The 14,552-nt window shown below is 36.2% G+C and overlaps 1 protein-coding gene across 2 annotated transcripts in view; it reads left to right on the top strand.

Moving 5' to 3' along the window:
• The window catches only part of ZDHHC13 (zinc finger DHHC-type containing 13), a 53,377-nt gene that overhangs the window by 28,237 nt on the left and 10,588 nt on the right, over positions 1–14,552 (top strand). For both annotated transcript variants that reach the window (XM_025358012.1, XM_025358013.1), the window contains 7 exons: positions 414–576; positions 816–941; positions 4,034–4,167; positions 7,187–7,287; positions 12,095–12,219; positions 13,084–13,146; positions 13,836–13,929. In XM_025358012.1, the coding sequence (XP_025213797.1) occupies positions 414–576; positions 816–941; positions 4,034–4,167; positions 7,187–7,287; positions 12,095–12,219; positions 13,084–13,146; positions 13,836–13,929 (806 nt within the window). The remainder of the gene's footprint in view (positions 1–413; positions 577–815; positions 942–4,033; positions 4,168–7,186; positions 7,288–12,094; positions 12,220–13,083; positions 13,147–13,835; positions 13,930–14,552) is intronic.

Here is a 14,552-nt window from a genome sequence, read left to right as displayed (position 1 = left end):
ATTTAACAGTTGATTTGATAGTATGAAGTTAGCTCCTCAACTAAAACATACATTTAGTCTTTAATTGAATAAATAGCATAGCATTTAATATTGGCTAAAGTTAAATCTATAATTCAGAGACAAGTGTTAGCAAATAGAACAATATGAAAGGAAAAGTTTGAAAAACAGAAGCAGTTATTTCACTGCATTGTTAAAATTGTCTATATAGCATGTCATTTAATAGATGTCTTTTTTTTTTTTGGAATCTCCTATTAGTACCTAGAATATAAGTCAGTACAAAGAAGTTTCTCAGTTCTGAATACTTAACTGAATGGTTAATTGATGGCATTATCTTAAAGGATTCATAATTTGCATTTACTCCTTAAGTCATCATCTCTGTTAATGCCTCTTGGTATTTTATTATTTTGAGACAGGCCAGAACCAACTGGATTTCTTTTAAAGTTTAATCCTTCTCTCAATGTGGTTGATAAAATACACCAAAACACTCCACTTCACTGGGCAGTTGCAGCAGGAAATGTTAATGCAGTTGATAAGCTTTTGGAAGCTGGTTCTAGCCTGGATATCCAGAATGTTAAGGTATGGCCAGGTATTTATCTCCCTTAGTTTATTATATCTTGAGTTAGAAGACTGATAAATTCACATAAAGATGAGCTATATATTTGTTTTCAGTTACCCCAAGATAGATATAAATAATAATAGCTGGCTATCCTTGGAGTACTGTGTTGAGTCTATGATTCTGGTAAGTTTAAAAAAAGTTTAGCACTCATAATATATTAAAAATATTTTTAAACTTTTTACCCCACTCTTTTTTTAAGGGAGAAACACCTCTTGATATGGCTCTACAAAACAAAAATCAGCTCATTATTCATATGCTAAAAACGGAAGCCAAAATGAGAACCAACCAAAAGTTCAGACTTTGGAGGTGGCTGCAGAAATGCGAGGTATTTTCATTTGGGGTCTTTTCTGTGGGATAGATGACTTTTTTGTTCATTTGCTTTTGTTTATTTAGGCATCAGAAGAAACCAGAGAGTTGGCTTTTTGCTGCATTATATCTGCTGACTATATCTTTCCCCTGCATCCTGTTGCCCAAAGTTGGAAATTTGGCACTTTCATTGGCTGTTTATTGTTGGTCCTCAACTAGATGCTCTAAAAGTGCATGTTACCTTATGAATAGTATTATGTACTTCCACATTTATTTAATGAGTGTATTGAAATGCAAAAGGTTTTGATTTTTAGAGACACAATGGGAAAAACACCATGTTGCAAAGAGTTTTATAGAAGCTTGTAGGAACAGCTTATTCCTTACTAAATTTTTATTTCTCAAAAAGAAAATAATAACAGTTACAATTTTGCCTTAGAATCATGAGGACTTTAAAAATGATAGTGTTGCAAACTTTAGGCATATGATGTCACTTCATAAAAGAAAACACTGGAATTTTGAGAGATTAAACCCAAATTTTATTCATTTTTTTAGCTTAGCAGTTCTGAGTGGTGTTCCTCTAAACTTTAAAATGAACTGAATAATGGAAAATGTTAGAAACTTCAGCTTATTCTCATGAATAACAAAATCTAAGTCATAGAAGTGAATACTATTTAAATTGTTAAAATGGGATATTGGATTGATTCCACTGTCTCTAGTGTTTTCAAATATGATACCATCATCTTATTAATAATAATTAGTAATTATACTTTCATAGTGATTCTAAATTAGGAGATACCATATTCTTATGTAGAGGATCATCATGAATGCTATACTGCTTTTGCATTAGGCATGTGGAGTGGGGAGAGGAAGAAATATTGGTTACTCCTCAGTATCCTTTGCCAGCTCCTCCACTTCTTCCCCATCTCTTGTTGGTAGGGTGCCCCAGGATTTTGTTATTGAACTTCTTTGCTATTTATTCATTCCCTAAATGTCATCTATATGTTGATAACTCCCATATTTGTCTCTCTAGTCTAGACCTTTCCATACTCATATATCAAATTACCTACTTGATTCATCCACTTTGATGTCTAATAGGCATCCTCTGATACCCTCCCCACCCTTCCCCTGACTAAACCAAGCCTTCCCCATCTCAGTAGCTGGTAACTCCGGCATTCCTGTGTCTTCACCTTTTTTTTTTTTTGTCATACCACATATGCAGTCCATTAGAAAGATGTGTTGACCAGTTCAGCCTTCAGTTTATATCCAGAATCTGACCCCTTCTTACCACTCTACCAGTGCCATGTTGGTTCAGCAGATGAATCTAAAATGTAAGTCAAGTCATGTCACTTATCAGCTCACATTCCTATGATGTCTCCTCATTTCTCCCAGAGTAAAAGCAAAGTCTTTATGATGGCCTCTAAGGCCCTTTGTCATCCAGGTTTTTATATACTATAAAATTGACTTAGCATATTTATCTGTCTATCTTCCCCAGCTAGAATTTAAGTGAGAAAAAGATCTTAAATTCACTGATGTGTCCCAAGTGCCTAGAATAGTACCTTGTATATAATATGCCCTCAAGTATTTGTTGAATGAATAGTGCAGCTTGTCTGTAAGAGTGTTATAGCTAGGATTTATAATTTTGAGATCCATATTTAATTCTTATCTCTGTTCTGAGATTATGTTGCTAGGAGATTCTAAATTTACATTTAAAAAAATCTAAACTAGCCCATTTTGTGTCATCATGCCAATTGGAATTGGAAACATTTTAAAGATTTAATGTCATTTGAAATTATCCACTCCTAGATATGACTTAGAGAAGTGAAAATGGAAGAAGAAAGAAGGAAGCCCTGCTTGCTTTCAAGGTTCTCATATCTTGTCATTAAAGACTGCATTGCACAAACACGAGGCCCAGCTTCAATTCAGTCAGACTGTTGTTTCATAGAAGGTTCATTCTTTTAACTTTGCCAAAATAAACCTGAATTAGTAGCATCATGAGGACATATTTTAATCTTTGATCTCCATGTGACATTTGACACTGAGAACATCCCCCTTCTCGAAACTCCCTTCCCTGGATTCCCTGAAACCTTTCTTTCTGCCGATTCTGATCCTGCCTTTCTGGTCGGTTGTTCTTGGTTATTTTTGGCGACTTTGCTTTTTTCCCTTTAAGTGTTTGTTTTGGCTAAGATTCTGCCCCCTTTCTACCTGCACACAGTCTTTGGGATGTTATTCACTCATGGCTTTACCACCTATGTACTGATAAATTTCAAGTCTTCCAGAATGCTAAACCTACTTTTGACTGCCTGCTGGATGTCTCCTAGATGTCCATAGGCATTTAAAATTCTACATTCTCCAAACATAGCTCATCTTTTCTGCAGACCTATTGCATCTGACCTTCTCCATTAGGGATGGCATGATGCAGTGCCCAGGTTGGAGTTCTTATAGTTCCCTCATTGAGTCTTGTGTATTAATTTCTTTGTAGTCCCTTGAACTTGCTTTATGCTTTCCAATATAGAATACTGTTTGCAAGAAGTTATTTTGAAAAATCTTAGCTTTCATTAACAGTTTTCTAAAAGACCACCATTTCTTCTAGAGAAGAAAAGCAAAACAAAATATGTTTAAGCAACATTTTATAAAATGTAGGGCTTTTAAAAGATTGTTTCCCACTTTGGGAGGCTGAGGCGGTGGATCGCCTGAGGTCAGAAGTTCAAGACCAGCCTGGTCAACATGGTGAAACCCCATCTCTAATAAATATACAAAAATTAGCCAGGCATGGTGATGGGTTCCTGTAATCCCAGATACTCGGGAGGCTGAGGCAGGAGAATTGCTTGAACCGGGGAGTTGCAGTGAGCCATGATCACGCCATTGCGCTCCAGCCTGGGCAACAAGAGTAAAACTTCATCTTAGGAAAAAAAAAAAAAGATTGTTTCCAAGATGTACAATCTCTCAAACCTCAGATTTATCAATCAGCAATTTTGGAGGAGAATTTTGTGTTAGTTCTGTTGTTGTATTAATTGTTATTCTATACTTTGGAAGTAGTTCTCATATTACACTATTGTTAGATACTTAAGAGGTGAAATCCATAAAGTTCTAAAATTCTGAATCTTTTAATAGCTCTTCCTGCTGCTGATGCTTTCTGTGATTACCATGTGGGCTGTTGGATACATATTGGACTTCAATTCAGATTCTTGGCTTTTAAAAGGATGTCTTCTAGTAACATTGTTTTTTCTGACATCTTTGTTTCCAAGGTGTGTATGTTAATTTTTGCAAGGCTGGTTATTGTGTTTCTGATTTTATTTCTTATTTCTGTTGTTGGTTAGCTGGAGTCACAGATTTTTATCATGCTGTAAATATTATTCACCATATAACAGCATCCTGAGGGTGGACGGGAGGAAAGAGCTTTGGTAGCATATGATTTGGCTGAAAGCAAATTGCTCAACCCAGTAACTTGGTTGACTTGACGGTTGGTGGAAAATAAATATCCTGGGTCACATTTTAATTGTTATTTTTGGTGAATGATGGGGAGATGTTTGTAATCATTTCATAATTATTCAAGATTTTGTAATCGTCTTGAAGCATTTTTGCTCATTTTTCAGAAATTTTGTTTCCTTTTTCTAAATTTATTTTAAGCTAGTTATTTTTGCTGTCAGTCATTTTTAGTTGAATTAAATTTTGGGAGGTTATAAAATAGTAAATACGGTATGGTTTTATTTTTAGGACAATATTTATACATGATTATATATAGTTAATGGTTAAGAGTCAGACTGCTTGAATTCAAGTCAAGCTTTACCACATGACAGTCTGACGTTGAACAAGTTGCTATAAAATGAGGGTTAACTGTCGTGAAAATGCCTGCCTCATGGTTAACACATATAAATGCATAGAGCTATAGCTGACACACAGTACTCAATAATCATATCACCCCCCCCCCCCCATCTCTTCTTCTCTCTTTCCTTTCTCAATAAAATGGCATCCAGTTCCTCAAATGAATATGGGTGTCATGCTTGGATTACTGTCATCCTCTCCTCACCTCCCATGTCCAACCCATTATCACGTGTTCCCTGCCTACCTCTCTCCATCTCCACAACTCGCATCCTAGACCAAGTCTCCTCACAGGTCTCCTGACTTCTTATCCCCCTAGAGTTTACCCCCACTTAGCAATGAAGGGAGTCTTTTAAAAAGCAGGTAAGTTCTTTCTTTTCTCCCTGCTTAAAGCCCTCTAGTAACTTTTTCTTGTACTCAGAACAAAATCCACACTCCTTGCCTATGGGATATTATGTGATTTATTCCCTCCCCAGCAACTTCCTCTCTTCCCCTTCTCCTCACTGCACTGTACATTCTTTCTCACACATCAGGCTCATTCCCACCTGGGGCCTTGGCCCTTGCTTGGGTCTTTGTCTGAAGTATTCTGACACCTTATCTTTTCATAGCTGGATATGTCATTCAGGCCTCTCAGTTCAGCTGTCACCTGCTTAGTGAGGCCGTTCCCGACTGACGCTGCTGCATCCCTGTTTTATTTTCTTCTAGCGCTTAATCACTTCCCTGCAATGTAAAGCCCATAAAAGCAGGAAACTTGTCTCTGCTGTTAAGCATTTTCATTCACTGAATGAAAGAAAAATGTAATGATGTTGATCCATAGAAAAGGATCTGAAAGGAAATATAGGGTTGCTCTTTGCATGTTATGATTATGAGTATTCCTCTGTCTTTCTGTTGATTGCCAACATTCTCTGGCATAAGCATGTCCTGCTTTTGTCATAAGAGCAAATGAAGTATTAGAGGAATCTTACTACTGTATCACCCAAGAGCGGGACAATAGTCTGGAAATGAATTAGAATATAAATGTAATGTGAAAACTCAAATTTCTGAAACATAGCAAAATGCCTAAAATTGTCTGCTATTCAGACAACTTGTAACTTAGAGATATTTATTCACTTTCCACTAATTGGATTAACTCATGCTCTAAATAAATTTTAAGCCAAATCACCAACGATCAGAGTCATCACTCCTTTTTCAGAGAGGAAGCAAGGGCTGGTAATATCTACTCGCCTAGGACAGGAACATTTGAGATTGTGTTTGGTTATTCGTTTATTGTAGTTGAAGCCTACATTATAAAAATGGGCACAATTCAAATGTGAGTCAAATGTGTGTGACAACTTTATTCATACATCCTTTATCTCTCATATTCCTCCATAGGGTCCCAATTTCATAGAGGAAAGCAACTGTAAACTATTATTATTATAGGGCAGTTGCTTATTGATCCAGGCTGTTAACCTGACACCTGTCAGGAATGGACACACAGTGGTAGAGACTCTTGTAAATTAATAGTTCATTGTATTATGTAATTGGTCAAATACATTTTTTGCTGTAAGATCTCCGACAGACCACACCCTGGAGGTTGCAAGGGCTTAATTTGGCCTATTTTGGCAGCATGTTGAGCATCTAAAGTTTGGACTCTTTAGTTCTTCTCAAATATGAACTTATCATAATTCTGGTTATGATCCTGGTAGCTAATTTGTTTTAACCCTTCATACCTATTGTTAACCATTGTTTTTTCCTGGAATAAATTTTAAAATATATTCAGGTAAACTATATTCATGCATAAGATGTCTGTAGTGAGTACTTAGTGTAAAAGACATTTTCTTTTGAAACTGCAGTATTTTGGGTAAATTATATGTGGACCTCAAGTTGCCTGTGACCCAAGTGAGATTGTTAATATTCTGAATGCCAGTATCATTTTTAGCCTTTGTGTATCTTTTTATATGAAGTGTCTACTTCTTAAGCTGATTATAGGATGAATGTGCTTAAGATTGTGTGCATCTGTATGCTTCACAAATATCATTCTAGTCTCTGGAAGAAAGCTTGTTAAATGTAAAGGTGAATCTCTATATAAATTTTTGCATTATAGTGTATTTAAAAATATATGCCAAAAAAGAAATAAAAGTATATGTCTCAATAGAAATACAAAAGATTCATTGAAAATATATATTAAATTGCTGTAGATTAAATATTGTATGAGTTGGTTAGAAGAACTAGAACATACACTTCTTGAGAGTCATCGTGCTTTAGTTTTCTCATGTGTAAAATGGGGGGATAATGTTGCATAACTCTGTTACCACATGGAAAGTGACACATAGTAAGCACTCAGTACGTGAAAGCTATTACTTTTGCTGCTGATATTATTATCACTACCATTATTATGTAGGGAAATTTAGAACTAAAATTAATACAAGTCATACTAATACCTTATATTTATCTTTTTTCTTTTAGGTTCTTGGTTGGGTATAAGAACCTTATATACTTACCAACAGCCTTTCTGCTAAGTTCCATTTTTTGGATATTTATGACTTGGTTCATCTTATTTTTTCCTGATATCCTTTAAGCATCAATTTTGATGCATATCTCATTTTGCCTTTAAAAAAGAGTAATGTCACTGTTAGGAATTTAGGTACTAGAAAAGGCCCAGGGAATGCAACTTATATTTGCATTCATTTAATGGTTCTAGATGAAGATGTTTAATGTTGAAAATCTACTTAATTCGAAAAGTAGTCTCAGAGTACATTATGGAAATGGTAAGTATCTAGTATTTATTACTCATAGGAGGGGAACAGTAGAATGTATTATTGTTTTACTTGTACCATAATTTGTTGGATTGTCTCGAGATTCCTTCAAGGTCAGATGTTTCTCATAACTTGGTCAGCAGTTACAGTTAATTTTAATACATTTTCTGAGTACCAAGATGGACTGCATGAAAGGGATATTGGGGAAAATATGGCTTCCTCAGTAATGGTAAGGGTTAGTGGTATTATCTAAGGCAATGATTCTCAATCCACAGTGAAAATAAATTTACTTTGCCACTCAACATATATGTAAAACAAAGACTGTACTCCTAATGTACTTTTTACCCTATGGTGTTATTTCATCCCATTTCCTTTGTAAAAAATTTTAATCATGGCCCATTTAATTCTTTCATGACCTGCTAATGAATAGCAGCCTGAGATTAAAACAAAAACAAACAAAAAAAAAACTCATTCAGGAAATAGGTTTATTACTTGAGGATCAGGGCCTAGGACCAAGTCCAACTTAGGGGTTTATTGTTCTCTTAGTGTTGGCCAAGTCCTGTCACCTAGAAATGGGGAGAGGGGTTACTTGGGCTCTAACCATTTATGACTTCAGGTAGGTGGAAGGCATTTTCAATCTTCCCACCTCTTGCCGAACTCCTTCTTCCCTTCCAAGGAAGCTCTGATAGCCTTGCTTTGCTTATGGAGTAGGAGAAGAAGGAATGTTGTAGATGGAAATATACCTTTTAGTATATTCCTTCAAACTTCCACGTTACTTCTCTAGCATTTCCAAAAAGAAAGAACAGAGTGTTTATGGGAGGCGTGCATAAACTGAATTCAAGAATATTTTTTCCATAGGAATAAATGTGAAATGAGTTGGCCATGTGAGTTCTCAAAGTACATATGTCTACATCCATTATAGCATATTTTTGCTTTAATTCTCCTTTTGATTTTTGAGCATTATCTCTAATATTTTTCAGATTTCTTTAAATGAATGGCATGGTTATTTGGCTTTTTTCAGATTTTATTATCTCTTGTTTGTCTCATAATTACTGATTTGGTGGCAGTTTTTTAAGCACTAGCATTTTTACCACCACTTAATGAAGGCTTGGATGATATTATTATTACGATAGAAAAATACATGATATTATAAGTAGTCATGAGTGCATCAGATAACAGCACAGAATACAACAAAATCACTTGCAGAAGACCCAAGGCTCATAAATTCTAGGGTAATTGACATGATACAGAGGAAGGAAAGACAGCTGATATTTTTATTTACCAATCCATATGGCAGTGGAATAAAACAGTTTTAAAAATGTGTTTTGTGATAAATTTTTGAAATTTGAGAAACATGTCAGATTTTGCACAAAGCTTTTTCTATTGAATTATTTCAAATTTGTAGAATCAAAATTAACAAAAGAGAACTGATTTCCACAGCTAGACAGAATCTTAAGATGTTGGAATCAACAAGTTGGACTATTTTATTTGCTTGTACAACCTAAAGCCATTTGTTCTAGGCAACCATATGAACCTGCTACTTGTGAGGGCATGTAAGTCAGTAGGTGGCATACTTCACCATCAGAACAATGTTGTTCACACTAAATTTTAAATCTTGGAACTGCCTTGTGGATGAACTGAGATGCTGCCCTGGGTTTAAACTAGCTTTGTCTCAGGCTGCCATCTGGATTGAATAAGGGCATCTGCTTCCACAGATACTGGCCTATTAGGGGAAGATGTTCTGGGGCACTATGGAATAAGACAAAAGGATTTTGAGTTTTAGCTGTTTTTCAGACTAGTTATGTACCGTTGGGGCAAGGTACATAATTTCATCAAGCCTTAGTTTTTCTGTAAATTGGAGATAACAGAAACAAACTCATGGTGTGGCTGCAAGGATTACTATAAAGTGCTCACCAGAGTCCCCATGGCAAAATTGGTGTTCTATAAATATACCTAATATTTTGTTATTAGTTATTCTTATGAATAAAATCTAGATGGAAGGCTGCATGTTGAAACTAATTTCAAGGGCAATTCTAGGTTGGCTTCTAAGATGATCAGTTTCTTTTGGTACCTTTTATAAGTTCAGCAAGTAATGTCTTTGGCTTTTATGAGGGGGGACTGAGTACAATAAAATAGGACCTGATTGATGAATTTGAAGGTAAAATTCAAATCAGGAGATAAATGGTGGATCTCTGAATATTACGTTTGTGATATTGGCTGTAACTGTGTTAAGTTTAAGAGGGATAAATACATGTAAAGTCCCATACTGAGTTGCAGAAAATCAGCTGTACAAGTGCATGTTATGGTGAGCTATGACATAGCTTCTGGTCAAGTGCAAAGGAACCAGGAGCTTTGACTAAATGCTCAGTGTGGCTAGTGATGCCGCTGTCAAGGAAACGAGTATATTCTCACATAGTATTACAAGGATTTGAGTGTCCAAGCAAAAGACAACAGCAGCTTCTCTGTTCTCTGCACTGGTGTTTGCTCTGTTTTGAATTATATCCTTTTAAAAGAGAGAATGATAAACGGGAGCATGAACAGAGAGGAACATGACCAGGAAACTGTTAAATAAGGACAGTGTTGCTATTTATCTTGGAAGTATGATCACTGTCTTCCAGTTTCAAGTGTTTGGAAGTCTATCATTTGGAAGCCAATGCACTATGAGGAATGGGCACTCAACAAAAATGTATTGAACAAATGAGAGGATAAGCTTATGTAGATTAGATCTAAAAGACAGCTACAGTACAGATCTAAAGGATCTAATGAATGAAAATCAGTTGGTTGAAGTTAGAGAAAGGCAAATTTTAGCTCCGCTTTGAGAGGCTTAACTGTAAAAGTGTTACCAGCTTACTAGGAAGGCTGATGTGTCCGTAAACTATAGTCCAAGGTCTGAGTGCCACAAAAGCATTCTTAAATTCAGGGAAGGGAGAGAATCATTCTCTCTAGGGAATCAGAAAAGATTCCAAGGAAGGAGGGAAAATATAAGTTAGGTTTTAATGGCAGTTAGGACTTGGACACCCTAAAAGTGTGGTTTTAGAAGAAAATGAGAGGAAGTAGGGGACATTTTAGGTCAGTGAACCACACTGACAAAGGCACCAAAGCAAGGAATGTCTTCAGCTTTTATGTGAGGTGATAGGGTGCAATTCACTTCACTTGGAGAGTGGGGATACGGTGATTCCCCTGCCATTTGTTTTGTAAGTTAACCAAAATAGGAGCCAAAAAGTCAGTCAGCTCAGCATGCAGAATCATTGCATTATGAAACTGAAGGTATTTTTGAGAACTGAATGTATATATTTTTGAGTCATATGTGTCAATCAGGATTTCATTAAAAAATTGTGATGTGATTCTTTAACAAAGGATCTTACCCTATGTACCTTTAATAGTGTCTTTCTGCGAACATGTACCTAATGTATAGGGAAATACTTTTATTTGGAATCTCTGAATCAACAGGGTTGTTTCTTTGAATGATTTTATTAATTCATTCTAAGTAAATGTTAAAATTGAATTTTACACAACTTCCCTGGACTCAACTCTTTCTTAAAGCTAGGCCCACCTGCAGGTGAACTGTGATAAATTAAGCCAACAAGATTTATTCCTGCCTGTCTTAACCGGATGTGGTTGTGCTGTCTTTGTGGGTTAGAGCAGGGCTTCTTAAAGTTTAATGTGCATATTGAAGCCCCTGGGGATTAAAACCCAGAGTCTGGTTCTGTAGGTCTAGGATGGGTCCTGAAGTTCTACTTTTCTAACAGGCTCCCGGGTGAAGTTGTGTCTGCAGGTCTTTGGACAACACTTTGAATAGAAAGGGTTTAGAGTATTTTGTGGTCACTTTTTCCACATTGAAGTTTGGCACAGGATAGCACGGCAGAACCTTGGAAGGTGGAGACAGTTACTTTGTCAATAATTATTTCAATTGGGCAAGGACGGTTGGTTTATTTCTGGTCTTACTGATTTACTGCTGCATGTTCATTTGTCATTCCTTGAAGCAAAATTTTACTTATTATACAGATAATTTGTATCACCTTAAAAACATTTCAATGCAGATAACATTTATCCATGAAACGCTTTTATCATAATTTATCCATAATATGTGACTTTCAATCATTTCACAAGGAGAGCAGTTTGTCTCTAAATTAACTCAGCCTAATAAAAGGATTTGTTACTAAACTTTCAGTGGGAAACTTCTGCAAACATGTATCTAATATATAGGGAAATACTTTTATTTGGAATCTCTGAATCAAGAGGGTTGTTTCTTTGAATGATTTTGCTAAAATGATCAAAGAATATTTTTCCAGATGCTCACAGGAGAGCCACAATTACACCATTAGAGATAAATTTATTTGGTCTTAAGTGTTTGTCACTTTTCAGGATGTTCCTCATAAGTTGCAACTATTCCTATCAGTATTTAATGTGAGCTTCAACTAATAAGGAAGCATTAATTATTAGCCAAGTAGGAACAAATTCCAGTAGGATTAGAACATAGAATGGGAAGAGGTTTAGGGGCGGGGGCATGTGTACATAAGGAAGGTGAAGTTCTTAGGCTCCAATGATGAAATTTGCTTACATGATAATTATATTATTTTTAAAGGAAGGTTGGTATATTCCTTAACTTGGCTTTAACATTTAGCAGGAGCCCCTTTCTATTTCAGCTTCATTTTCAGCATAGTAGCCTTTCTATACTTTTTCTATAAGACTTGGGCAACTGATCCAGGCTTCACTAAGGCTTCTGAAGAAGAAAAGAAAGTGGTGAGATTTCTTTGTTACTGATATTTTTAATAGGAGGGTTTGTAAACTTTAGAAAGTCATGTATGCAGATGTGTTGCTTTTTGTTATGGCTGCATGACATGTGGGGTGATATAGCAAAAATTAGATTTCCACTCTTACAGTTTTTTCGTTTATGTATATGAAAGTTTTAACACGTATTTTTATTTTCTGTTAAAGTAATACCCCACCAAGACTTTTTCAGATGTGATTCCTTTTAGGAATATGATCTCCTGCTTCCTTGTAATAACATTTTCATAATGGTCATTTAGCTTACATTTCCCCACTTAATAAATGAAGAGTAACTAGTCAGTGACCAGGGAGAGTCCTTCTGCTTATTGGCTGAGGAAACGCCCCTTCTCTTCCTCAAATGTGAAGTTCTCAGATGACATGGCATGTTTTCCGTTGCTCATGAATGTTTAGAAGTTGGAGAATGTTGTCTGTTACCTAAAGCCCGTGTTCCTGAAAGACCCAGCCCTTGGTGCTTGTAACTTTCAGTTTTGATGTATACTGGTGGGTTTTTCTTTTTTAACGGGTGTGTATATGTGCATATTTATTTTTTTCTAGCAGATCATAACTGTGAGATGATTGCCATTCACAGAGATGAGGTGATAGGCGGGAGTGATGGGGTGGTATAATTTTTACGCATCCTAATTTATTAGCTGTTGGTTGAAAATGCAACCTTGAAGAGTCACCTCATTTCAAGCACAGAATGATTTGGTGGCAAGTATTCCAAATTGCTTTTCTAACTACTTCAGCTTGGAGCAAGAGCTGTGAGAATGGTATATAACTGTGCATAATACATTTTCCAATAAAAAGTGATAATAGGTCAAACTTCATGTCTTTCAGAATATCATCACCCTTGCAGAAACTGGCTGTCTGGACTTCAGAACATTTTGTACATCATGTCTTGTGAGTTTTTTCTTTATAATTTTTTTCCATAGTGAGAGCAAATTCTTGGTAATGTTGCTCATGTAAGCATTTGTCAGATCTTCATGGTATATTTATACACCTTTGTTTTTACCCATTTCTAATTTTACATTCCTGTCTGAACAGCTTTCTGTCTTGAACATATGGAAGAATGATGTTTATAATCTCTTGAAGTTGTCTCTGGTTACATCTCTCTGTGGATTATCCATTGTGTGTTTTATTTGCTTTTCTCTGTCATGAAGCATATATTAGAACTAACTTCAAATCAGAGGCTCATAATGACCTTAGAAACCACTTAGTGAAACCTCTCATTTTGCAATTGAGGAATCAAGGGAGGAAGTAAATTCTCCCAAATTATTGGTGCCGCTAAAAATGGAACTTGGGTTTCCTTCTCTTAGTTCTGTGCTTATTTTGCTCTGTGGTACTGCCTCATTTCCACTTAGCCAGTGTGAACAGGCTCTGGAATTCAGATCCCACTGAGTGATGTCCTAATCAAAGTAGACATATGGAAGTAAATACTAATAAGGCATTCCACAGCCTCTGTGTGAATTGATGGTCTGTTTAGGATTTGTGCCAATGCCTTTGTGACCTCAAGTTAAAATTTTGCTTGTGATTTGTTACCACTTTGAGACACTGGTTTTTGCTTAGGCCTATCTTGATTGCCCACTTAGATAAGGAAGCCATTAAGGTCACTCCATTGCCATGTATGCAACTCCTGTGTGGCTCGATATGATCAGCACTGCCTGTGGACTGGACGGTGCATAGGTGAGAGATTTAATTTTTCAATTACTACTATGAAGTTAAGCATATGTTTAGTTATGACTCGCAGAAAAAGTGGAAGGGCATCCTAGGGCTCCATTTTCAATATTCCAATAGCAATGAGCCCATACATCATTATTATGCTACAGGTAATATAGTATTTGCACATGCATCATTCTGTTTGGTAGCCACAGGCCTGTGAAGTAGACAGAAAAGGTATTATCTCCATATTACCTGTAAAAATGCTAGATCATAGAAGTTAAAACACTTAACTTACAGTGACACAACTAGTAATATGTAAACCTAGGTCTCCTGATTCCAGTGGGTGTTGTTCCTTCTGCCGAGTTTTGCTGCTTCAGGAGAAGGTCAGACCATGATGTAGTAGCTGAGGAGCATTTGTGTCATTAGCACTGAAACGCTCCCATCTCCAGCATTGAGAAGGCAGCTTGTGCAAGAGAAGACTTAGTTGCCTGGCCCTTCCCGCTTCCCTTCTGTAGAAGTTTCTCAGATTGTGGGTTGCCAGTCTTCGCATGTCCAGTAGCAACGTGTAAATTTATTGCTGCTCCTCATATTCGTTTTCTGTGTTCCCCCGATTAAGTCAATCCTTGATATTCAGAAGTGGTGCTTTT

This window comes from Theropithecus gelada, chromosome 14 (genome assembly GCF_003255815.1).
Source record: "Theropithecus gelada isolate Dixy chromosome 14, Tgel_1.0, whole genome shotgun sequence".
Taxonomy (NCBI): Eukaryota; Metazoa; Chordata; class Mammalia; order Primates; family Cercopithecidae; genus Theropithecus; species Theropithecus gelada.
The sequence above is the reverse complement of the archived record's forward strand: the minus strand, read 5'-3'. Positions and strand labels throughout refer to the sequence as shown.